The sequence below is a fragment of the Tachysurus vachellii genome, chromosome 25 (assembly GCF_030014155.1).
Source record: "Tachysurus vachellii isolate PV-2020 chromosome 25, HZAU_Pvac_v1, whole genome shotgun sequence".
In the NCBI taxonomy this organism is placed as follows: domain Eukaryota; kingdom Metazoa; phylum Chordata; class Actinopteri; order Siluriformes; family Bagridae; genus Tachysurus; species Tachysurus vachellii.
In genome coordinates this window covers 9,785,901-9,812,167 of record NC_083484.1, presented here as the reverse complement: position 1 = coordinate 9,812,167, position 26,267 = coordinate 9,785,901, and the positions used below count along the sequence as shown (strand labels likewise).

General features: G+C 36.3%; 2 protein-coding genes across 2 annotated transcripts in view; one reads left to right on the top strand and one right to left on the bottom strand.

Moving 5' to 3' along the window:
* LOC132840435 (uncharacterized) overlaps positions 1-26,267 on the bottom strand; it is a 370,465-nt gene that overhangs the window by 292,394 nt on the left and 51,804 nt on the right. The gene's annotated exons all lie outside the window — the stretch shown is intronic.
* ptprh (protein tyrosine phosphatase receptor type H) lies at positions 1,336-26,259 on the top strand. The gene is made up of 18 exons (XM_060862277.1): positions 1,336-1,509; positions 6,932-6,983; positions 9,610-9,870; positions 11,162-11,425; positions 12,054-12,317; positions 12,607-12,870; positions 14,852-15,115; positions 15,581-15,835; positions 16,135-16,228; positions 17,760-17,789; positions 17,887-17,968; positions 18,096-18,186; positions 18,323-18,396; positions 18,475-18,612; positions 19,368-19,490; positions 22,045-22,205; positions 22,323-22,458; positions 23,926-26,259. Exons 1-18 carry the CDS (start codon positions 1,465-1,467, stop codon positions 24,073-24,075), a joined length of 2,748 nt encoding a protein of 915 aa, XP_060718260.1. The 5' UTR covers positions 1,336-1,464; the 3' UTR covers positions 24,076-26,259.

The window sequence follows — 26,267 nt, the reverse complement described above, 5'->3', positions numbered from 1 at the left end:
CCACTTTTTAGACTAAAAATATATACAGTCATGTGCAATTGTGTAACCAGTGAAATTGTGTAACTGAATTAACCAGGTGATTTAGAGAATGTTGCAAGTCATAGTGAACAAGAATTTTAACCATATTTTTATATGATTTCTTTAATGGGTAAAATATATAACAGTTAAAATATTTAAATACAAAATAAAAGAACTTTGCATATTATGGAGATATGGGTCACTAATGCAAATCAGACCGTGAATGCACTTGATAATTTATGGGTGATTGCTATTTGTGAACATACACAAGTGAGCATGAAGAAAATTTGATAAAAGCATGTGCTGTTACAGCTCATTTTAAGTGTTATTTAATATTTTCTTTCAAAGAAAAATCACTATCTATATAACCAATGTCTCTAATTACGATGAAATTCTTAGGATGCTGATGCTCTGTCTGTGGAAAAAGAAACTTTTCACTTACTCTAAAGGGATCATTTTGAGCAGCTAGCTCCGTAAGCAACTTAAATCTAAAACCATAAAGTGTCAGTTAAATGATAGCAAAGGTCACCTGGGAGCGGAAATGTTATGAGCCTGTTTACAATGCCCACACATCTCAGGCATAATGTGTTTAACTCATACTGGTGCTTGGTTGAGCCCATATTTTACAATAAAATTACTGTTTCAAATTTTCTGATTTTCTGATTTATTTGGCAAAAATATTTATGCAAAATAAAAAGAGTGTGCTTTTAATGAATACTATACTTCCCAAATTGCAGAAATGTTGGAAATATTTTAAAATTTAAATAAAATGAAAACTAAAACACTTTCAAATCACTCCAGAAACTCATAAAATTGATGCCCAGATGTTTTCAAACGGTTTTGAAAAGAGATGCTACACCATGGTAAACATGCCCTGGTTCCAACTTTTTTGAGACCTGTACCAGGCAGCAAATTTGAAATGAGCTTATTTAGTGGATAAAATCTCTCTGTTTAAACATTTGCTATGTTATCTATGTTCTATTGTCAATAAAATATTGGCTCAAGTGATTTGTAAGTCTTTAAGTTTTCATTTTATTCAAATTTAAAAAACTTCACAACATTTCTGGAATTCGTGTTGTATTATAAGGGCAAAAAAATTAAAGACACAAGTTCATGTGCATTAATACTAATAATACTAGGATACAGTTTTAAATAAGGAAGTATACTCTAGGGAGGGCAAAGGTTGAAGTATTTGGATATTCCCAGCAGCATTAAAAAGAGAAGTGCCATAAAAACAAGATATGATAAGTCACAGAGTCATGGGAGGTGAAGGGGTGTGTTTCTATAAAAGGAAACCAAATAGAAACTAGGAAATAGCTTTATATTATCTAAGCATAATAACTGTTGTACTACCACTGGAGAAGAAGGTGATTGTAAGACTGTAGTGTGCCAGCAGTGCACCCCATTAAGCTTTCTGCACTGCTTGAACCACTGCTTGGTTTCATCATGAGACGGATTCTGGTGCTGCTCTCTCTGTGTCGCTTTGTGTGGGTAAGTTCAATTAATTATATTTCTAGTTCAAATTAATTTTATTTCTAATGGACATTGTCACAAAACGCTTTACGTAAATATATAAATACAGGATACAAAATGTATCCATAATTACCAATCCAGAGGAAGGACCCTTGAGAGGAACCAGATTCATTTCATGGTTTGCCCTGGATAGAGATAGAAATATATATATATATATTATTACAGACAAAAGAATTTAGATCATGTTTACATGACATGTACTAGAAAAATGAGGTTTTCATTTTGCAGTTTAAGAGGGAAAACAACTTTGAAAACTTCTCTTGAGAGCAATAACAGTTTTCTATTTACAAATTACACTGAACTATAGACCCTTTTATGGCATATACTGTAGAAAACAGCACCTTGGCTGTATACACAACTCTAAACTTGTAATTAATACATGGGCAATCAGAACACCCATTTCAAGCAATACCTTTTCCGTTTGATTTTACTTAATAGGCAATGCGACTGATCTAAAGCCAGGGGAAACAAATATATATAAAACAAAGAAATTGGAACCAGATTGTTCATGATTATTGTTTATTTCCCACATCAGTTTATGGCTCAGCATGTTAATTAATATGGTAAACAATATAATAATATATACAATATTCATGTCAGTTTAATAGTGGAAAAAGAGGAATGTTTGTAGAATTTACTAATAAGAATTTTATAGCGAGGGGGCACGGTGGCTTAGTGGTTAGCACGTTCGCCTCACACCTCCAGGGTTGGGGTTCGATTCCCGCCTCCGCCTTGTGTGTGTGGAGTTTGCATGTTCTCCCCGTGCCTCGGGGGTTTCCTCCGGGTGCTCCGGTTTCCTCCCCCGGTCCAAAGACATGCATGGTAGGTTGATTGGCATCTCTGGAAAATTGTCCCTAGTGTGTGATTGCGTGAGTGAATGAGTGTGTGTGTGTGTGCCCTGCGATGGGTTGGCACTCCGTCCAGGGTGTATCCTGCCTTGATGCCCGATGACGCCTGAGATAGGCACAGGCTCCCCGTGACCCGAGGTAGTTCGGATAAGCGGTAGAAGATGAATGAATGAATGAATGAATGAATTTTATAGCGATAACATTATTGTGTAGTTCCTGAGATGACAACCATTTAAAGTGATCCACAATGACAACACTAATATAGTACACTCTCCAGTTTAAAAGGAGCACCTGTAAACCTGCTTATTTATACAGTTATCCAATCAGCCAATTATGTAGCAGGAGTACAATGCATTAAATCATGAAGATACAGGTCAAGACCTTTAGCTGATGTTCATATCAAACATCAGAATGGGTAAAAAGTGATCTTTTTGTGACTTTAACTATAGTGTACATGCATAATTAATAATCACTACCATATGAAATTATTACATTTTTAATGTTAATAATTATTTATGATATCATTTATACGATTACATGCAATTGTCACATGCAAATGCATGTAATCATATTATATGCAAATGCATGTAATCAGACATATGATCATGCATGTAATCTTGACCTGTATCTTCATCATAAATAAATATTAACATATTTAGTGTTAATAATTATTTATGATATAATTTCTATGATTACATGCATTTGCATGTTTAAGGATGCAGAATATGGAAAACCTACTTATTTCTGCATATGTTGTATTGCTTTGTAAAGGTTTTAAGATCTTTACAATAAAAATAAAAAATAAAGAAAATATTTTATTTTCCAGTATAAATCAGGAGCATCAGTTTTCTCAGAGAAATGCATGATGTAAATAAGATGCATGGATATGCTATATACTTAATTATGATGTACACTTGGACTATATAATGCAGAACAGACTAATAAGGAAATAGCAATATAAAGTTAGATTACTGAAAACAATTGACACAATACAACGATTTCCTTCTAAAGTACAAAGTCTAGCAGTCATTAGGTTAATGTTAATGATAATGTAATCATCATTTCTCTTCTACCGCAATGCCCCACTACACTATTTCAGCATGAGGTGGATTTTATACACCCTCATGCAGAAATGCATAGATAAATTAATTATTATAAAATTAAATGCTTGTGGACTAATTCATCTTAATTTTTATTTAGCCATTCAAATCTACAGACCAAAACACACTTAACCTAAAGTGCCACTGAAGGATAATGTTAATGTTACAGCATACAAAGACATTTAGACAACGATATGCTTTAGTATTTGTTACAGTAGTCTGGAGATGGCTCTTTCCTTTCCTAAGTACCCTTTGCATAAAATGATGTCCTTTACGAGGCAACCTACGAGGGTTCTAAGGTGACAGAATCCAAACATCAAACATTCCAAACACTCCATGAACCCTGCAGATGTTCTTTATCTAAAAAAATGATTTATCTAAAAAGCTATTTATAAAAGCTAGACTAAACAAAGCTTGGACTTGAGCACTAAATACTGAGACTGTCTGAGTACCAAACACTAATTGAAAGGCTGTTCCATAACTGTGGGGCTCTGTAAGAAAAAGCTCTGCCCCCTACTGTAGCCTTCCTTTATTACTTGACAATGCAGCTTGGATAAGATAGGAGTGATGTGTTCAAATCTTCTGGTTTTAGTTAGGATGCTAGCTGCTGCATTCTGGACTCACTAGAGCTTGTTTATGCTCCTACTGGAACATCCAGATAGTAAAGCATTACAGTAATCCAACCTAGAGTTTAAAAAAAACATGTCATATATACTGACATCATATTTCTTATTTTTGCAATATTTCTGGGATGAAAGAAGGCTCCCCTATTGATACTATCTATGTGTATTTCAAATGAGAGACCAGAGTCAATACTACAATTTTACTGATGCACATGATCATCCAGGTCAGCCACAGTTACTCTGCACAAAGCACTTCTGACTTAAGTAGGAGTAGTTTACACATTCTTCAGTCTTATTAAGCTGGTCTCTCATCTGCCTTAGCTGAAACATATAGCTACATGTCATCAGCTTTACAGTGGAAGCTTATACCATGTTTGTGAATAAGGAGAAAAGCAGTGGGCCTACAACAGAACCTTGCAGAACACTCAATATAACCTTAGTATGCTTTGAGAAGTCACAAGTAAGATCTACAAACTGATAATTATTCATAAAAGACCTGAGCCAGGAAAGTAGAATTGTGAGGTGCTTGTAAAAGACTACCCCATGAGGGGGAAATACCAGCAAGGTGTATCTAAACTATAAGTCTGATATAGTAAATTGAAGCTGAAATAAAATGTTTTGTTAAAATTATTTTGAAATGACTGCTTATAGAAATATAGTAAACTCTAATTGGCTTAACATATGTCTGGTAACACAAAATGTTTGATTGACTTTGCCCAGTTGCATGTAAACAATTACCTCAGTAGTGCATTCTATTGACTGCTGTAAAGCCAGGCCATTTTTTATAGGTCCATTAAAATAGGACACTTTCAATTATTCCCAACTTCCCCCCTTTGTGTCCACCACAAATAATACACTACAGTTTTTGAAATAATGATTCAGGCTGCTCTGTTTGTTTGTGGTTACTTGTGATTAGTCTCTTGTCAGGCTTTTCCTCACAGCCAAACCAGACACATCTTCCTTATTTATTAATGTAAGCATGTAAATTACAGCAATTAGAGCTGTTTCAAAAAAAAACTTTTAGAGCTCCATACTGACACCTACTGGAGTTGGTGTAGTAGAGAGTCAAGTTTAAATTTGATCAATCAAAATGTGCCCCAACATTAAAAAAGTAACCAAAAACATAACTGGTCAAATCCAAAAATGTGTTTGCTGTTTAATGTGTGGTGTCTTGCACCCCTTCCTTTTGGTTATTTTATAGTGACAGTGTTCACATTGTCCATAGCCCAAAATTTCCACTGATAGCAACATTGAAAATGATGTTTGGCATTGCCAAGAGTGAGCAAAGGTGCCTCCGAAAGTTTTGGTGGTAACAAAAGTGTGCATGTTTAATTTTTGCAGTGAGTTGGGCAGCTATAGTTTTATGTTTTTTTGTTTTTTTTGTGGATGCAATTCAAGTTTGTTCCCCAACATCTCTTTCAGACAACTTCTTCTAGCCAAAAGTTAATCCTCTTGGACATAGTTTGTCCTTCGTGGTGGTATGCCGACATTACCATGGGTACCATGGCACGCGAAATACCACAAAGACTTGCTGTCTAAGTCACAGACGTGCCAGTGAGATACACACAAATAATGTGTGTGGATATGTTTTCAGTGGTGCCACTAAGGGGGGAAATTGTTAGGACGATTCTAAGGGCCCACGCACTTTTTGGGGACCCCAGAGATAATTTTATTTGGTAACAGTAACAGTACTAGTTATATGGGGCCCAGTCTCATTTTCTTTCATAGGGCCGAAAATTGCTAGTGGCACCCCTGCTCGTTGGAACTCTGATGACTAACAATATGTTGTGTGGACTGCAGTATTTTATGGCCCGCTCTGTTATTTATCTGCTTATTAAACCCTACACACTGCTCTTACTTAAGGCAAGAGAAATCAGTGAAAACTGATTAATAGACCACACATAAAACCTCCAACACTATATTGGCCATTGTTTCAGATTCATTGTCCCGCAACATGATGAAAACATATAACAGATTAACAAACACTAGTTTCTTTAGTCAATTATCTGCTAGTTAATATTTATTTATTTATTTGTTTGTTTGTTTGTTTGTTTGTTTGTTTTGTTTCATTATTTATTATTTATTTTATTCAGTTTCTTCTTGAAAATTCTAAAACACTGTTTAAAACAAAAGTCCTTTTTTAATACTTGTTAATTATTCAAACTATCCCACTTTCTTAATTTTAAGAATTATTTTTCTTTTTAACATGGTTTGCTTCAGAGCACCATCCTGCAAAATATCTACAACAGACAAAATAAGGTGTCATAGACCACGGTCTGATGTGTAAATAAGCATGCATCAACAATGCCAGTGGCTTTCTACAGCCATAGTCACTTGGAAGGCCCATATGTTTTTCCTGTGATTGGTGGATATGTTTATAATGGGCATAAATCAGTGGAACACTGGTGAGGAAGGGTGCAATTCAGAAGAAGGCCAATGAAAAATAATCCATGGAAAGGTATGCCATGAGAGAGAGGTCATACCTTAAATACTTTAGAGAAAAATTATGCAAGCTCTAGTCAGAATAGAAAATTTGTTAACTTCTTCATACTTTTGTGTGTTTTACTTAATAAAAGTACTTGTTATGACTTACTAATAATAATAATAAGAAAAATAATAATGATAATAATAATAATGCTAATAATTATTATCATTATTATTATTATCATTATTATTTTTATATTCTTCTTCTTCTTCTTCTTCTTCTTCTTCTTCTTCTTCTTCTTATTATTATTATTATTATTATTATTATTATTATTATTATGTTTACATTATTATTTAGTAAACAGTTCATTCATTTTATTCACAGGGAATCTCAACATCATTTCCGACAACAGTGGCAACAGCTACCACCCCACCATGTAAGTTTTGTATTTTTGTCTTTGATTTCTTATTCTTTTTTTTCTTCCTGTTAATTTTTGTATTATTATTATTATTATTATTATTATTATTATTATTATTATTATTATTATTATTATTATTATTACAAAAAGAAAAGAAGTGACCTTGCTGGTCCAGTACTTTTCGGGGGAATGGCAGTAAGGGGAAGTCGTGGCCTAATGGTTAGAGAGTTTGACTCCTAACCCTAAGGTTGTGGGTTCCGAACCCCCCAACTGATCCCCGGGCACCGCAGCATAAATGGCTGCCCACTGCTCCGGCTGCCCACTGCTCCGGGTGTGTGTTCACGGAGTGTGTGTGTGTGTGCACTTTGGATGGGTTAAATGGAGAGAACGAATTATGAGTATGGGTCACCATACTTAGCTGTATGTCACGTCACTTTTAAGCTGGTTTTATATGCTTCATTGTTATAAAATAGTGCTTCAAATTATGTTGCATTGTGATTGTCACCTCTGCCATTTGGAGGCTGTCCTTGACTTTGACATTGATGTCAGCTACAAACTGACTTGCATTATTTCCATAGACTGATCTCTTTACTGTATGTTGAGGCTTCAGTGGCAAAAAAATGCAGGCTTCAATGGCAAAACCTTGGGCACAAACAAAAAGCAGACATTAAAGTTGCTTAAATAATCAGAGTAACTCAGCACACCTGGGCAAGAAAGCCCTGTCAGTCACGCTCACATATTTTTGATCATTTTGGTCTCTTACAACCCAACTTTGGCAAATCATCTCAATGCAGCTCATTTTGTGGCCAAATGGCCAAATGGTTCCAGTGAAGGGAAAACTTAATTCCACATATGGATGCAGGGCTGGCCCAGGCTCTGTTGGTGTCCTAGGCGAGATTTTAGATTTCTGCCCAACCACCCTACCACCACTTAAAAATTCAGAAAATTCAGATTTTTCAAAAGTTTACTATAATATAACATAAATAATGATAATCACTAACATAAATTGTGATAATAAATAACAAACACATTTGACCAACAGTCACTGAAATTAAAACATTACATAAGATTTAAAGTAAATAAAGTCAAATAAAATAAGCAGTTAACTTTAAACAAGCAAAAATGTTCCGGAGTGTCAGTGTTGCTAGTTAAGATGTTCTACAAAGGCTATTTCAAAATACTACATAAAAATCATAGGCTAATACACAGGTGTTAACTTGTGCTCCTTACCTCTATATTGCTCTTTTTTCTGCTCTTTTCTTTTTTTCTGCCTTGTGCCCCTAATAATTGTTCTTTATTTGTTTATTTTTTTTACAAAGAATAGTTTAAGTGCACTTAAAAAATTAATACTTATGGTAACTGCACGCACCATCCATAATTAATGCATTATGAAGTAATGTCATAATGCAGAAAGTGTTTAATTAGTCCACATGACATGCTGTCAAATCTTATGATTTTTTAATGTCAGTTTTATTTTATTGTAACAATATTTTAATCAGCTCGATGATCGGTCAGTACTAAAATTATGTTAACTGCCAGAAATAATATTGCCTGAAGGAGCTCATGATGGTCATTAAAAATTTTTTGCCTATGCCACGGGCCGGCCCTGTATGAAAGTCAGATATTAATATAGAGTACTGTGAAAAAGCAATTATGCATGCATGTTACCATGCATTTTGTTAGGCAAGTAAATTATGGGATCTAATCTGAAGTCTTCTGAAGTCATTTTAAAGCAATCGATTAACAGAGATTTATTTCAGATTTATTTGACTATATCAGAATTCCATTTGCTCAAATATGAGACTATTTTGGGACTACACAAACACCGCCTCATTCAGTCAAGTGGCACAAATGAACTACCACAGATGAGTACAATTTGATACAAAAGACTCAACTGAACCCTAAACAGGAGCAAATTAACTGGAAAATGAGTTGGAGGCATCATGTACGAAAGTACATACATCCATGATTAAGAAAAGCCTTCATCACCATGGCTGATGTTAAAGGAATAAGCCCCTACTCCAAGACCAACAGACTTTGGTCAGACTAAAATTTGGAGGTGATCGCCAATCTTCTGAAGAAGCTTACTTTGGTCTGGCAAATCAAAATTGTAACTATTAATCAGCATGTATGGATGGATGTAATCTAATCTAATCTAATCTAATCTAATCTAATCTAATCTAATCTAAAGAGGCTTTTTGAAAAGCGTCATCCCAACTGTGAAGCAGTTTTTCTGGAGGAAAAGGACTGGTGCACTTCAAAAACTAGATAGCATCAGGAGGAAGGAGGATTATTTAAAAATACTGATGCAAAACTTGGTCTTCTTAAGCATACCTGCTACACATTCCACATTCTAACACAGTGTTTGTTATATTTTGACTCACTGAAAATCTGATATAGTAAACAAAAACTAAATTTAATCAGTATTTTATCAATATTTTAAATAGTGCTTTCTAATTAAAACTACCTAATTTACTTAACACAGAAAATATATGATAAATTTCAATATGGAGAGTTTGAATGTCTTTAGCCTAAGTATATGTTAGGCCTCAGTTGTATTTGTGGTGAGTCACACTTAAAAAAAACTTTGCTAAGACAATTATAGCTATACTTTTTCTAAAGGTTTTTTCTGTTTCTCTCTTAGTTCTTAGTAATGTTGAGAGTGTCTCTATAATAAATCGCACTGAAAGGACACTAACAATGCAGTGGAACAAGGTTGACAACAAGAATTACAATTACACACTAATCTACGATAGTCAGAACATCAGTATCAATGGATCAGTTGATGGTTCTGTAGTGACATACACGGTCAAAAATCTTACTGCTGGGACTAACTACAAATTTACCCTCTACACTAAAACTCAAGTAGCACAGAGCACTGGATACAACTTTACCTCTGTCACTAGTAAGTGTGATTTCTCATTTAAATGTACCTATTTTAATCTTTTACCATGCAAACATATTTTTTTTTAAAAATAAAAAAATAAATAAGCAACTAAGTTTTGTTAGACAGGTTGATATTTGTCTATTTAAAAATGTTCTTAAAATAGGATTCCTTGGATTAAACTTCATTCATTCATTCATCTTCTACCGCTTATCCGAACTACCTCGGGTCACGAGGAGCCTGTGCCTGCGTCATTGGGCATCAAGGCAGGATACACCCTGGACGGAGTGCCAAACCATCGCAGGGCACACACACACTCTCATTCACTCACGCAATCACACACTACGGACAATTTACCAGAGATGCCAATCTACCTACCATGCATGTCTTTGGACCGGGGGAGGAAACCGGAGTACCTGGAGGAAACCCCCGAGGCACGGGGAGAACATGCAAACTACACACACACACAAGGTGGAGGCAGGAATCGAACCCCAACCCTGGAGGTGTGAGGCGAACGTGCTAACCAATAAGCCACCGTGCCCCCCCGGATTAAACTTAAATATCCAATTAAGTTTTAGAAGTGGGGCACGGTGGCTTAGTGGTTAGCACGTTCTCCTCACACCTCGATTCCCGCCTCCGCCTTGTGTGTGTGGAATTTGCATGTTCTCCCCGTGCCTCGGGGGTTTCCTCCGGGTACACCGGTTTCCTCCCCCGGTCCAAAGACATGCATGGTAGGTTGATTGGCATCTCTGGTAAATTGTCCGTAGTGTGTGATTGCGTGAGTGAATGAGAGTGTGTGTGTGCCCTGCGATGGTTTGGCACTCCGTCCAGGGTGTATCCTGCCTTGATGCCCAATGACGCAGGCACAGGCTCCCCGTGACCCGAGGTAGTTCGGATAAGCGGTAGAAAATGAGTGAGTGAGTGAGAGTTTTAGCAGTATTTTTTCAAATTATAAGGATTGTAAAATATATTATGATGCAGTTCTGAACAGATCAATTATCAATAGTCTTTAAAGTTGACTAAACTTTCATTTACACTGTAGTGTGACATTTGTATTTGAATAAGCTACTTTAGATTCTGCACTTTGTAGAAGCATGGAAAAAGAATTATACATGTACAGTTGTTGATCAATTATGCTGCTTTACTTTGTGTTTTTTACTATTTGGATATCAGAGTGAGTGAACAATTAAATGTTCTTATTCTGAATTATATAACAATTCAGAATAAGAACATTTGATTGTTCACTGACACTTAATCACTCTGATATCCAAATGTTCTTATTCTGAATGATATAACTTTTTATTTGTTGCAGGTCCCAATAATGTTAATAAGATTTCTGTAAAGAATCGCAATAAGACTGAATTAATATTGGAATGGGATAAAGTAAACAACAACAGCAATTACAATTACACTTTGTGCTACAATAATCAGAACGTCAGCATCAATGGATTGGGAGAAGGTTCTGCAGTTACATACACAGTCCAAAATCTTAATGCTGGGACGAAATACACCTTTATTCTCTACACCGTATTTACAGATGTTCAGAGCACTGGGAAAAGTCTTACCACAGTCACTAGTAAGTGTGAACTATCTTCAGATAAACTTAAGTTTAAATAACCTTAAATAAAACTTTTGAGTTTTCATCTCCCTTGAAACAAGCTGTTAGTATAGAAACATAATAGAAACAACCTAAAGTACTATAGAAAGCCCCCTAGCAAGAAACAGGAATACTATAGCAACCACCTAGAATAGCATATGAACTCTTTTCTAAACTTAAGTTTAAATAACCCTGAACAAGTATTTTGCACTTCAATTTGGATTATTTTATGTTTTAATTCTTTTAGTATCTAAGAAAATTAAGGAAAAAATATTTTCTGATTCAGTATAAAATTCATGAATTAAATTAAAGATTGATTGATCTAGAAACCAATGAGAAATAGTTTTTAATATCTGAACATTTTATTTAATCATGTGTCCTGTCTGTAGGCTTCTCTAACTAATATATTCTGTTGAATATTTACTTTACCATAACTTTGATGTATCAGTTTGAGGTTTATCTATAGGCACTGGATAATAGAAATACTGAATTTTACAACTTTTTCTGGTTCATTTAGGTACTATATGACATTGGGATTTCAAAATAATTTTGTATATACACATATTTATATATGTAAATACATATATACAACTTTTTTTTCTTGAAGCTCCTAGTCAGGTTGCCAAGATTTCTGTAAAGAATCGCAGTGAGACTGAATTAATATTGGAATGGGATAAAGTAAACAACAGCAGCAATTACACTTACACACTGTGCTACAATAATCAGAACGTCAGCATCAATGGATCAGAAGGAGGTTCGGCAGTGACATACACAGTACCAGATCTTACTAATGGAACAGAATACACATTCATTCTCTACACTGTATATGAAGGTGTTCAGAGCACTGGGTACACTTTTAAAAGTGTCACTAGTAAGTATGAACTCTCATCACTTAAACTTAAATTTAAAATCCCTACATGCTGCTATCATGTTCATTTCATCCTGTGCCCTGTCTGTAGTCTTTTCTCATTAATATATTCTCTTAAAATATTTCACTTTTCATAATTAAGTATAAATGTCCAAGTGACAGTATTGGTCAAATTATAAGGATGGTAAAGTGCATTTTTATTCATTTTGTTCCTTGCTCCCCCTGTGTGCCAGTGGGAAGTAGAAATGACCATGTTTTCATAATGAAATTTGCCACTATTCTTTCCTTGAAGCTCCGCGTCAGGTTGCCAACATTTCTGTAAAAAATCGCTATGAGACTGAACTGAAACTGGAATGGAAAAAAGTAAACAACAACAGCAATTACACTTACACTTTGTGCTACAATGGTCAGAATGTCAGCATCAATGGATCGGGAGAAGGTTCTGCAGTTACATACACAGTCCAAAATCTTAATGCTGGGACGAATTACACCTTTATTCTCTACACTGTATTTAAAGACGTTCAGAGCACTGGGAAAACTCTTACCACAGTCACTAGTAAGTAGTAACTATCTTCAGATAAACTTAAGTTTAAATAACCTTAAATAAAACTTTTGAGTTTTCATCTCTCATTTCATTTCATCTTTTATGAATTGTCTATATTCTCTGAAATTCTCTCTGCAATATGAAAAATTTTGTTTTAACCAAAATGTGAAAATTTACATATCTTTTATTACTGCTGGGTCGAAATTGAATTTGACTTGTATTTAAAATTGTATTTACTGTGTTTGCTTCAATTTCAACTTCAGACAGATTTACAACAGTGGTAAAGTTAGTACTCAAAAAATGCATCATTCTGATTGGTTAATCAAGTTTTGGGAAGTGGCTGAAGGAATAGTTGTGTGTTACAGACATAAAGGTTATAAGAGAAACCATCATACCTGATCACTGTATAGCTATTTAGTATAAAGTGAACCCTGATGCAATCCATTATTAAGGATGTGATGTTTTAAAATTAAAATCCTTAATGCTACATAATAGGATATATTCAGTTCAATTCAATTTAATTTGTATAGTGCTTTAAACAATAGACATAGCCTGAGGCAATGGTGGCAAGGAAACTAGAGAGGAATCAAAAGGGAACCCATCCTCATCTGGGTGCCACTGGAGTGTGTGATTATAAATGTCCTTTCTGCTATTGCATATTGTCTATTAGGGTTTAATACTAATTCCTTCATGCTGTAACCATCAAATGTTAAATGACAGACACCTGAGCTGATAACCAACTACTGCATGAGAGGTTTAAAGCCAGCACCATAGATTCCAAGTAGTTCTATTCACAGCAGTCCCAGTGGTCTCATCTAGCCATCTATCTTGTAGTTCTGACGACTGGTCCCCCTCAAGAGATTACCTACAGTACTGTGATGGAGACAGCCATTTACTTGTTTGATTGTTTATGTGCATGGTCTCACAGAGGACACTGTCTCAGCCAGGGAGATCCTGTTTTTCATTCACAGTATGGAAAGTTTTCAGCAACATGATGAACATTAACGTCAGTCGCACATCAGGATACCACCCAATCTAACAGGCAGGTCTAGCGGCTAGACCAGAACACTGGTTGATACTTACGTTTCTGCTGTAGCTGCAAACAAAACCGCAAACCAAAAGTTTTTCCCATAGGCTAAGTAAACTCCGAACTCTAACACATTCCTCCATTGGTCTGACCCCTTTTCAGTGTGTACTTGGCTTCCAAACCCTGCTGTTTGGGAGAACCGGTGAATGTGCTAGTCTTGGACAAGTAGTTCTGTCACAGAACTGAGCTACAAGGGATGATCTGCTACCAGTACATGCAAGCTGACTGACAGCACCACCCCCACTCTAACTACCAACCTGGCCAACTGCTTCAGTTACCCACAAAGACCCTCCAACTCCAAATGCCCTTCAAAAAGCTTAGTCCCAGGTCCATAGGTCCCTTCAATATCCTAAGGCAGATGTGTGACCTACTGTCTAGAATCACCCACCTACTGGATTTTACCCTCATTTTATTTGTCAGTACTCAAGCCTGACCCATAGGACAACTAGTGTGGAACCACCGTCAAATCGCCACTTCTTTCACTGGACATTGTCAGTTGCCTATCTTGTGAAGGAAATCATAGATGGAAGTGCCATCTTCAAAATTTGGACTGGGAAGGGTACGGTTCAGAGGAGAGACTGTGGGTGGATTCTCGTGACATCCTAGATCCAACACTGACTTGGGAATGATGCAAAAACAATCCTGGCCCCATACCCAGAGGTGGCCCATGCAGTTACATCTGCAATTGCATCCTCCTCCTTGCCATCAGAATATGCCCTGAATATCAGCCTCTGTCAGTTTCATAAAATACCTTGCAATGTATACAAAACAGTGTATAAGGGGAAGTACTGCATTAGAAAAGAGTACTCATTACAAAATATCAGAAAATGAATGCATGGGGACTGTATATTATTAATTTTTTTCTTTTTGTTTTTAAATTGCACATATTCTCTTCATTTTTTGCAGCTCCCCTTAGTGTTGCCAACGTTTATGTAAACAGTTGCAATGAGACTTCATTAATATTAAAATGGGATAAAGTGGACAACAACAACATTTACAATTACACACTGAGCTACAATAGTAAGAATATCAGTCTCAGTGGATCAGAAGAAGGTTCTGTAGTGACATACACAGTCACTGATCTTACTGCTGGAACTGCATACATCTTTACTCTCTACACTGTATTTGATGGAGTGGAAAGCAGAGGTTACAACATTACAAGTCACACTAGTCAGTATGTCTTCTGTTTCTTTTAATATATTACAATCAGTGTGTGATATTTAGCACATTTCTATGTTTGTTGAACACTTAAGTATTATTCTGGTATCATGGAATATAAATTCATTTAGATGCTATTAATTATGTACACATATGTATGATTAACTTATAGGTATAAGATGAATCACATTATGCACAAATAAGCTAAGCATTCTGCCAAAAAATAATAAAAGAAAACAAAAAATATAACCAGCATTATGCCCAACGACTATTGTTCATGACTTTTTAATTTTGAGTCAATAACCCATTAATTTGGCCAGTATTATTATTATAAATTATTGCAATTTAGTTTCAAAATTTAATTCATTAATGTAATTTATTATTGTCAATTAAATAAATAAATTAAATTAAAATTAATGAATAAAAGAATTCATTCATTTTAAAGCTGTGTATTTACTGTGACTCTTTCCTACCCAGTTCCAAATAGAGTTACTGGATTACACTGTCAGTATTCATCAGGGGGATATGGTCTAACTCTTGCTTGGGACCCTCCAAATGGTGGGAGGACAGCTGTACAGGTCAACATGAGCAGCACAAGCTTTAGTCACACAGGGGAAAGACTAAAAATTGATGGACTGCTCCCCGCCCAGTGGTACACCTTTACTGTGTCTGCATTCTCTGGATCTATACAGAGTGTCCCAGTTTCAATTACCTGTCAGACTGACCCAAGAGGTAAGAGAGACTGAATAATGGGAGTGTTTTACACAAAAAGTCAGATGACAAATCAAAGGAAAAGTGATTAGGGGCCTTCATTTTAATCATTACAAGAACAGTTCTGGGAATATCTTTTGGAAGAATGATGTTCATCTCTTCAAAGCAGTTCCAGATTATTGTAAATATATCATCATATATCATGTTCTGATGATTTGTGGTGGCCCAGCATTAAATTGTGGCTTGCCCTTTAATTTGTCACCCAAACTATATATTTGTAACTTCTAATAGATAACTTTAATCGCTTTAATATTTTATAGGAGTCATAGCAGGTGTTCTAACATCCCTTCTGCTGGTCATTCTCATCCTCTGTATTGGTATCTTTATATGGCATCACAAGTCAAAAACATCCAGGTGGGTGCTGCTATTGGTTTTGAGAGAGAATGTTACCACACATGGTAAATGTGTGTTTATAATATTGCTCTGGGGGGAGTTGGGGAGAAGGGCTGGGTTAGATATGTGGGGTCTAGAGTGATTCTACCTGCATGTTTCTTCATTCTGGAGAAATACAGTTCTCGGAGGGTGGGTGGGTAGTAAATGTTCGTTTTAGATTCCTTTTATCCGATTTGGTTGAGCTAAACTAAATTGTGTGACAGATGAGTAGAACTGTGTTAGCTGCTCCTGTAGCAGGTTGAACTATCTCTGTTGGGCCTTTTTAACAATAGAGTCATTGTATCTCTCCCTCTTCAGGTAGAGCCAATGAATCTGAATTATTCCACTGTATCTCCAGTGTTTTGAGCATTTTCAACTCAAGGTTGATTTGACTGCACCAGTTGTTGAACCTTCCATCAGTTATGCAGATGTCAGCATCAGTAATGGTACCAGTGACCATGGGGGTATCTGGAGGTTGACAGAGGGCTCATTAGCAGTGCAGTCATTAATCTACAGGAAGGAGTACACTGGAGAGAAAACACATTCCTGAAAAGTGGTAGTGTTGATGGTAATGAATAGTTCCTCTTACTTTAATTGCTGCTGTCTATTTGCAGGGAAGTTGGTGATCCATTGACCAATAGGGTGGGCACAGTGATCTAGGTCAGTTTGGTTTGGAGAAGTTCAGAGATGGGTCTGTTGAGGTATTGCAGCATATTGAGCTTGTCTATAGACAATGACTGGAAAACGTTCTGCATGTGCAGATGAATTTTGAGCCATTCCTCTTGCAGAACAGTGGCTGGGACACTACATCACTCACCCTCACCAATGTGGTTCAATAATATTGAGATCTGGTGACTGTGCTGTCCACAGAAGCTGTTTAATCTAAAAAAGTTAATCAAACATCCTGATGTACCATCACCAGGGAACAATGTTGAAACCATTAGATGCATATGGTAAGCTTTTTTACGGCTTCACAACATGACTCTCCCAGATCTGGGAAAAAGAAGAACAGTGCACATTTCACATTATCCACAGCCCAATTTACAATGCTGTTAGCACCATTAAAACCAATGTTTGGCATTGGCATGACTGAACAAAGGTTTGGCTATAGTAGCCCGACCATGAATATTGACCTTGTGGTACTCCCGATGAAAAGTTTTGGTGAAAACAGGAGAGTCAAGGTGTGTATTTAAATCTGCAGTGAGTTGGGTAGATGTGGTTTTATGTTTTTTGGATTTTTTTAAGTAGTGCCTGTCAACATTTACTCCTGTTGGATGTGTTTCATCCTTTGTGGTGATATACTGGCATTACTCTGGATGATATGGTACTCAATACACCACAATGTCATGCTGTCATAGTCACAGTTGTGCCAGCATGACATGCTCCATCAATATATATGTATGCATGTATGTATGTATGTATGTATGGCTAGATAACTGCAACTTTTATTAAACACTGTCTAAATCAGAATTTGTTCATCATTTATACAATTGCTTTGTTCCACTATTTTTAGCAAATCCAAAATTTCCAGTAATAAGTACAAGTAAGTGGGATTCACTATATATACATTTTTAGTTAAAATAATTAAAAAACAAACACATTAAATTAATGTGGAAGGTCTATTTAATTTTTTTCTTCAGACCAATTCCTCTGAAGAACTTTCCAGGGCACTTTAGTGCCATGAGTTGTGATGAGAACCGTGGTTTCATTGAGGAATATGAGGTACTGTACAGAAACACAGCTTGTGTATATGTACTGTAGGTGTTCATTCTAATATGTCATTGATTAATGTGCTTCAAGAGCATGAGTTTTGATTAATAATGTCATCTTTTTCACATTATGTTTACAGGATTTAAGTACAGTGGGTACAGATCAGAGTTGTAAAATTGCTACACTTCCTGAAAACAAGGACAAGAATCGATTTAGCAATGTACAAGCCTGTGAGTGTTTAGCAAAAATAAACAGATGTGCAACATTATGTGAAAACCTGAGTTTGACTGCTATTCTATTAATTTTATGGTCTTTGTTTGACCAATTAAAGGTAGTTACTATGTTCATTTTCTATTTACTCCACAGATGATTCATCTCGTGTGAAGCTTGCTGAACCTCCTGGTTCTGATTCAGACTACATTAATGCTAACTACATTCATGTAATTCTTTCATTTACATTTAGTGTATGCCATATCTTGTAATATAGCCAGGCAATAAAAGATGATGTGCTGTTTTAGGGTTATGGCAAGAAAAAGAAGCAGTACATTGCTGCTCAGGGTCCCCTCCCCTTCACTGTCAATGACTTTTGGAGAATGGTGTGGGAGCAGAAGTCCTCAGCCATTGTTATGTTAACCAACTGTACTGAAGGTGGAAAGGTAAGCTTTTGAGAATGTTTAACAAAAGTGCAAACTAAAATACAATTTTAACCCTTTTCCAGGTAATGAATAAAGACCATGACTATGCAGCACTCGCTCTGAAGGCTTCCTACTTCACAGTTTCAAAGCTGAAAGGTCTCTGTAGGGAAGCTATTTGGAACTTGCAATACCCAGCTTGCTCTATCATTACACAATCTCTTACACATATGCAAACTAGACGAGTATCTCAACTTGACAAATAGCAGGTTCTTTCATTAATTCATCTTCTGTAACTGCTTTATCCTGGTCAGGGTTTTAGTGGTTTTGGAACCTATTTAGGAACACTGGGAACAAGGGAGAATGAACACCAGCAGAAATTGCAGTCCACCAAAGGCCACCATTCACACACACAAATTTACACCTAAAAGCAAGTTATTGGACAGGGGTAGGAAAACAGAAAAGCTGGAGAAAAATGACATGACCAAGGGGAAAATTCTGCACAGACAATAACCCAAGGTCAAGATCTTCAGGAGTGGTGAGATTGCAGTACAACCCTCTGCACTACTACACCATTCTCCAGCTTCATTAGTTATAAATATAGAAATTCAAACAATTATAAATGCCATAGGCTGTTACTTTATTTAGTAATAAAGCAGATCAAAAACATTATTTGCCACAGTAAAACCTTCAGATGGTTTGTTCCTTTTAGTTTAGTTAAGTTTAATTTCCTACTGTAACTTACATTTCTAAAATATTCCCTTTTTCTTTCTCTGCAGACTAAATGTGAGCATTACTGGCCAATGGACAACATGCCCTGCCTCTATGGAAACCTGTTGGTCACTATCCAGTCAGAGCAGAAAGAGAGTTGCTGGACTCAACGAGAATTTATCATCAGAAATGTGAGCCTGGTGATCAAGCTAACAACATAGCATAACCTTTGATGCTATACAGTAGGATTGCAATAAAAATGTTAACTTTCATGTCTTGATATTTACATCGTGTGTTAAACTATTTAGCACGGATATAGTATCCGTGTGCAAGGATATATCGTTGTGCAAGGATATAGCAAGGTCATGACCTGGGGATGAATCACCTGGGATGAACAGCAGTTCAGTTTTGCTAGGATTGAGATCTAACTGATGAGCAGTCATCCATGATGAAATTTCTGCCAGACATGCTGAGATCCGATCAGAAGCTGTGGTATCTGAGGGTGGGAAAGAGAAGATAAGTTGTGTATCATCAGCATAGCAGTGGTAAAAGAACCCATGTGAGGAAATAACTTCACCAAGAGAGTGGGTATACAGGGAGAAAAGAAGAGGACCAAGTACTGAGCCCTGTGGGACACCAGTGGAGAGTCTGCGTGGAGCAGATGTCACTCCCCTCCATGTTACCTGATATGAGCGTCCTTCCAGGTAGGAAGCAAACCATTCCCAAGCTGATCCGCAAATCCCAAGACTCCTGAGGGTGGATAAGAGAGTCTTGTGGTTGACCATATCAAACGCTGCTGAAAGGTCAAGAAGGATAAGGACGGATGACAGTTTGGCTGATCTAGCAGCATGTAGTTTCTCAGAGACATCCAAAAGGGCTGTCTCTGTTGAATGAGCTGCTTTAAAGCCAGACTGGTTGGGATCTTGGAGGTTGTTCTGTGAGAGATAGACAGACAGTTGATTATAGACAATGTGTTCAAGAATTTTTGAAAGAAACGAGAGGAGTGATGCCGGTCTGTAGTTACTGATGTCTGATGGATCCAGAGCAGGTTTCTTTAGGATGGGAATAACCCTTGCAATCTTGAAAGGTGTTGGTACCTGACCAGATCTATGGATCTATTGATGATAGTGGTAATGAAGGGCAGAAGGTCTTGCGAGATGGTCTGGAGCATAGTGGAAGGGAGTGGATCCAATGGGCAGGTAGTAGTATTGCAGGACTGGATGAGTTGTACCTTACCAACCTGGACAATGAGACACATGTACAAAAATCTTGAAAATTTGAGCCTGCTGGGCCTGAACACTTTCACCTGCAACTGGACTGTTAATGTCCTGACTCAGAGACCTGTCAGTCCAAATTGGGAACAGCATTTTACCACCAAGCAATACCACCACACTGAGCATAGGGGACACTCAGGGCTGTGTGCTCAGTCCACTGCTATTCACTCTTTTGATTCATGACTTTAGCAGTGCACAGCTTGAACCACATAATTATGTTCGCAGTTGACACAACCATGAGGGGGACTCATCAGCAACAACAATGTGTCAGCATACAGAGAGGAGGTGCAAAAGCCAAAGGCCTTATTTTTATAGCCAATAACTTCTCTCCTTGGTGTTCACCTGTTTGAGAACCTCACCTGTTCCCTCAACACCATTTACCAGAAATGGCAAGCATCAGCTCTATTTTCTGTGGATCCTGAGGAAAGCACAACTACCACCCCATCCTGACCATGTTCTACAGGACTATTGAAAGTATCCTGTGCAGCTGCATCACTGCTTGGTTTATGAATTGCATGACCGTCAACAGATAGTGAAGATAGCTGAGAAGATTATCAGAGTCACTCTTCCCTCCATCAAAGACACTTACACCACAAGCTGCACCTGCATATCCAAAAGCATTGTGGATGACCCCCATGCAATCTACACACTCTTAACCCTCCTGCTGTCTGGAAAATGGTACCAAAGCATTCAGGCCCACATAACCAGGCTGTGTAAGTCATTAGACTCATTAATTCCCAGAGACTAGACTGACGCCAACATACACACATGCACTTTTTACTCAACTATAGAACTATCTACTGGTCGGCACAGCTCTGTGAATACTATTGTATTGTAGTGTATATATCTTTACAGAACTGTATTCTGTCTTGCACTGTTTTCACATGTTTGCACACATGCATTTTATATAGAATTATGTTAATAAATATGTGACCTAGTTCTTAGTTCTATGTTGTTTTATGTAGCTCATCATTCTGTGTAGCACCATGGTCCTGAAGGAGCTTTTTTATTTCACAGTTTCATTGCACACCTATATATGGTTTACATTTCTTTGCCGATTCCAAAATGGCTTTCCAATTCTGCTGATAATTGGTTTACATCTTGTGGCATGGCCTTTTCTTTGAATGGCAATTCAAATGCACAATTCTTGGTTCAAATGCACGGTTCAGCTTACAAATGGCTTTCATTTTGCCATAAACAGTTCTCTGGTCTTCATGTTGCTTTATCATTTTTAGCAATAAATGCAGTCTTCTCAGGCAAAGCCCAGAGCTCAATTCAACAGTAGACATTCTGAGTTATGAATTGTTTAAACAATCAGTCTAACAGTACACACCACCAGCAAAGACCACCTGTCAGTCACAAGTTCATTTTTGATCCCTTAAATAATGGGTGGGTTCAAGCAAAAGGTGCCATGTACTAATATGTTTAACATATCTAGATGTTAATATATTCTCTCTCTGTATGTGTGTAGGAATCTACCTCAGAGGAGCAAGCAGTAACACACTTTCATTTCACAGCATGGCCCGATCATGGAGTTCCTAATAGAACAGAAGAGCTGATTCAGTTCCGTTGGATAGTTAGAAAGCACATTGAGACCTTCCCTTTTAGTGGACCTACAGTGGTACACTGCAGGTTAGCAAATCACAATAATCTATTTATTTATCTGTATAATCCTAATATGTATGCTGCATATTTGTAATTACAAATAACATCTAAAGGTTTACACCTTTTTTGTGCATCACTCTGCAGTGCTGGAGTGGGTAGGACAGGTACTCTAATCGCCCTTGACTTATTACTGCAGCAGATGGAAAAAGAGGAACTTGTTAACATTGCTGATTGTGTACGTGGCATGAGGGTTAGCCGGCCTCTCATGGTACAGACTCAGGTAGGTTCATTATAAGAACAGCACATTAAAGGGATATTATCAATATTCACCGGGGTCTGAAAAAATATAAATATGTACAGAAAGCTTAACTCCTGAAGCAATTCATATCTACCAGATGAACTGAAATAAGTGTGTTATTTATGTGTGAATAGCGTATGAGCAGAGAAACACAAACCTTAAAGGGGCATTACTGAGATGTCACATCAGAACCCAATGTTTCACTTGCCACACTATGGTTTACACCAGATCAAAAACCACAGTGAGATTAATTGTAACACATCATTTGTCACTGGAAACAATATTCCAGAGAGAGAAAAGAGATTTTTCTTTTTTCACATTTATTATGCACATAAGTAATGTATTGTATTTGTAAAGTCAATAGTGTGAACTGGATAAATCATTACATCATAGGATAATAATGTTAATGCTTTTAAGAGAAGGCAAGACTCTTGGGAGAACACAATGTGATTATTGCAAGTTTGTGACAGGTTTCTGTGGGCCTACTGAAATACCATCCAAATAGTGCGGCCATGTGTAGCAGTGCTGCTACATATACTGTATGTTCAGTGTATATGGACATCTGCCCTGGTCTAGCAGTCCCTGCCAAAAGGTTAAATTTTCAGTATAGACAATGTAATATTTTATAATGTGGCTTGCATTAAATTCACAGAGTAGTTATTACTTGAGACCACGCAATCCCTGAGTCCTAGGGGTTACTAAGTTCATCTGCATTTTTGGAGCAGGTCTGTTCTGCTTTCCCAGGGGAATACATAATAACCAATGTGTCATTGCAGCATTGGCACACAAGGTCTACCCGTGCAATGCCAATCAGGTGTATCTGCACAGCTACTGTGCCTGCCTTGGAGATGGATTGTTCGCAATGAGACTTGTGCCTGAACACTCTTGAGTAGTTTTTGTACCAATGAAAGTGTGCCATTCAATCAAATGGCCTAGAATGTTGTAGGAAACTGTTAGGAAAAAAACTCAGCGCTAGGCCTTATAAATGTGGTCCCTCCTCCCATTGGGGTTTAATATGCCTTGCATATCTCTGTGATACCATATTGCTTACCTGCCAGTAAGGACAGCATTCATGGAGATGAACTCTTTCTAATGGAATAGTGCATCCAGGTGGACCTATTTTATCAGATAAGTCTCATTATTCCATTATTATTATTATTATTATTATTATTATTATTATTATTATTAGAGAACCACCTTGTGTCCTGGCCCAAGTGTCTCAGTGACAGGAGTGCAGTGTCAATCTCCATTATCATGCAAACAATGCACAAACAAACGAATTGAGACTGTATAAAAAATGTTAAAAATACTAGTCTTAGGCACAGAGAGAAAGTTATTAACTGCTTCAGTTTCTGTTGCTGGAATAAAGCTGATATATTCCTAAATTAAAACAAAGATATGTAGACCCATGTTTCCTGAAGCAGAATTATGTCTTTTTCTCTCCCACAGTCTCAGTATGTGTTCCTGCACCAGTGCATCATGGAATCTTTGCAGCCCAAAGAGGAGTCCATTCCTGAGCCCATATATGAAAATTCTGAAATGATCATCTCTAATGCACTGGCTCTACAAGAGTATAAGGCATCCAACAAAAGGGTCTGAAAACTGTTGATTGTTATGCTAAATAATAAACTGTATTTTCATTGGAAAATAATTTATGTTAATGTAGAATTAACCCATTTAACATGTTTAGCAGCCTTTGTCAAGCTAATCCATGAACTTGAACTTGCTAGTTCCTGATTTGTGTTTAATTTGATCTGCCTATGTGCCTATGAAGCAAGCAAATCTTCAAAATACAGATTATCATCAAATAAACTACATACCTGTGATCAAAAAGCAGACACAATGCAGCATTATGCAATGTTTTATTATACAAATTCAGCAAATAAGAGAAATCACATGATATTTGGACTTTTTTATGAATTCAGTAATAATAAATGTAGCTGTAATCTTTTCCTGAATAAATGCGTTCCAATTATTATTATTATTATTATTATTATTATTATTATTATTATTATTATTATTATTATTAAGCTTAATTGATGAGGCTAAGATAACAACAATAGCAAATAGTCACATCATTTACCAATGTCTTCTAATGTATATTTATTGTAATTTGTAATTAGGATTGTTGTCATCTTGGTTCATTTTGATAGATTTAAAGTGAAAAGAGTTTTGTGGAATTTTTGAGACTTTTAATGGAAGAGAAAAGTAGAAACTTTATAATAATGTAGAATTATATGACCGGAGTAGTAGATTCTCTGGATTTTGTGAAGACATTTTCAAGTCAGTTATGTTACATGTTAATAAACTGATTTAATCTAAGCTGCAATCGTTTTAAAAGCTTTATCAAGTAAATAAACATCTAAATACATTGTGCAATGTGTAAAAAAATAGTCAAAAAAATGACATGTGAAGTGTTGTTGTTGTACATACAATATTTAGAGAACAAATGAAAAGATTAATCATCTTCAAATCTGCTTTACAGAAATGTAAGCATACATGGGACAGCTTACTGCACAATAATATTAAAAAAATGCTTACTCCTATAACGGTTTAAGAAAAGGTACGTTGTGCACAGAGGGCAGCCCGGGACTCCAGCAAGAGTAGCTATGACAGCATAAGTCAAAGGAAGAGCCACAAGGCTCAACATTGAGAAAACATAAGAGCACCCTGGAGCATAAAGAAGCTACCCTAAGTAAATGCATGAAAGTGATGGGGTGACAGCATTAAAACATCCCAGTTAATCAAAATACTCTTTACCCATTATCTTTCCAGATCTATACCTTTACCGTAGAAAAAACTAATAGCAAAAGGTTTGTCTAAATAAATGACTTTCAGACTAGACTTATATACAGAGTTAAACAATACCAACAAAGAATCTGCATCTTTTAATAGAAGGTTTAGATGTGACAGATCGAATACCAGAAGCTTTGGACTAACTGGGGATACTTTATGCACCTACATGTATATACAGAAAGTAACACAATAATCACATATAAATAAATCCACATGTAGGAGTAACTGAAAGGCTGCCCAGATAGCATTTCCAATGCTGATCCTAGAACTATTCTAAGAACTTCCATTTATATCTACAAACTGATAATAAGGAAGTGAAGCATAAAATGTAAACGTCTATAGTCAACAATTATTGTAAATGAATTATATTTAATTAGTGTAAATTGTGTAATGAGTTAAGACTAGTAATTTTCTGTATAGAAGAAAACCATTCTGTTACCAAAATAAAATAACATTAGTACAGAGTACAGTGTTACTAAAAACTACTGTCAAAGATCAGCCAGCATTTTTCCCCCAATAAAAACATTAGCTATATGAATCTGAATCAACTGACAAGTGTTTTGAACTCACTAATATTAACTAATCTCATGAAAGCCACCGTCCCCAATTTGTCATTAGTAATTTTGTCTCCTCTTGATATCCGCATTTGTAACACTGAAAGATGCAGTCGTCTCACATTCTGTTAAAGTAAATGGAGGATGTTTTTGAGTTTATTAATGTGAAGTAAATCAATTCATTCCCATTCATTGCACATTGTACAGATGTATTTTTATTCTTACTTTTTGTATTTATCCTTATTCTCCAGATACATAGATCTATGTTTATTGTTTATTTTCTCTCTTTATTCATCCTTTTTATTACATCTACATTTTAATTTCTATTGTATTTTCTTTTCAACAGGAACAGTCTTAAAACCCATTTCACTAAATGTCATAGTGTTTATGTATGTGATAAATAAAATTTTAATTTGAATATTTCAATCAAAAAGATTTTTC

Coding starts and splice junctions, on each gene's coding strand:
- ptprh (XM_060862277.1), top strand. CDS start 1,465: ATGAGACGGATTCTGGTGCTGCTCTCTCTGTGTCGCTTTGTGTGG. Junction 9,871..11,161: donor CAACTTTACCTCTGTCACTA/GTAAGTGTGATT, acceptor TATTTGTTGCAG/GTCCCAATAATGTTAATAAG. Junction 17,790..17,886: donor ATTTCCAGTAATAAGTACAA/GTAAGTGGGATT, acceptor TTTTTTCTTCAG/ACCAATTCCTCTGAAGAACT.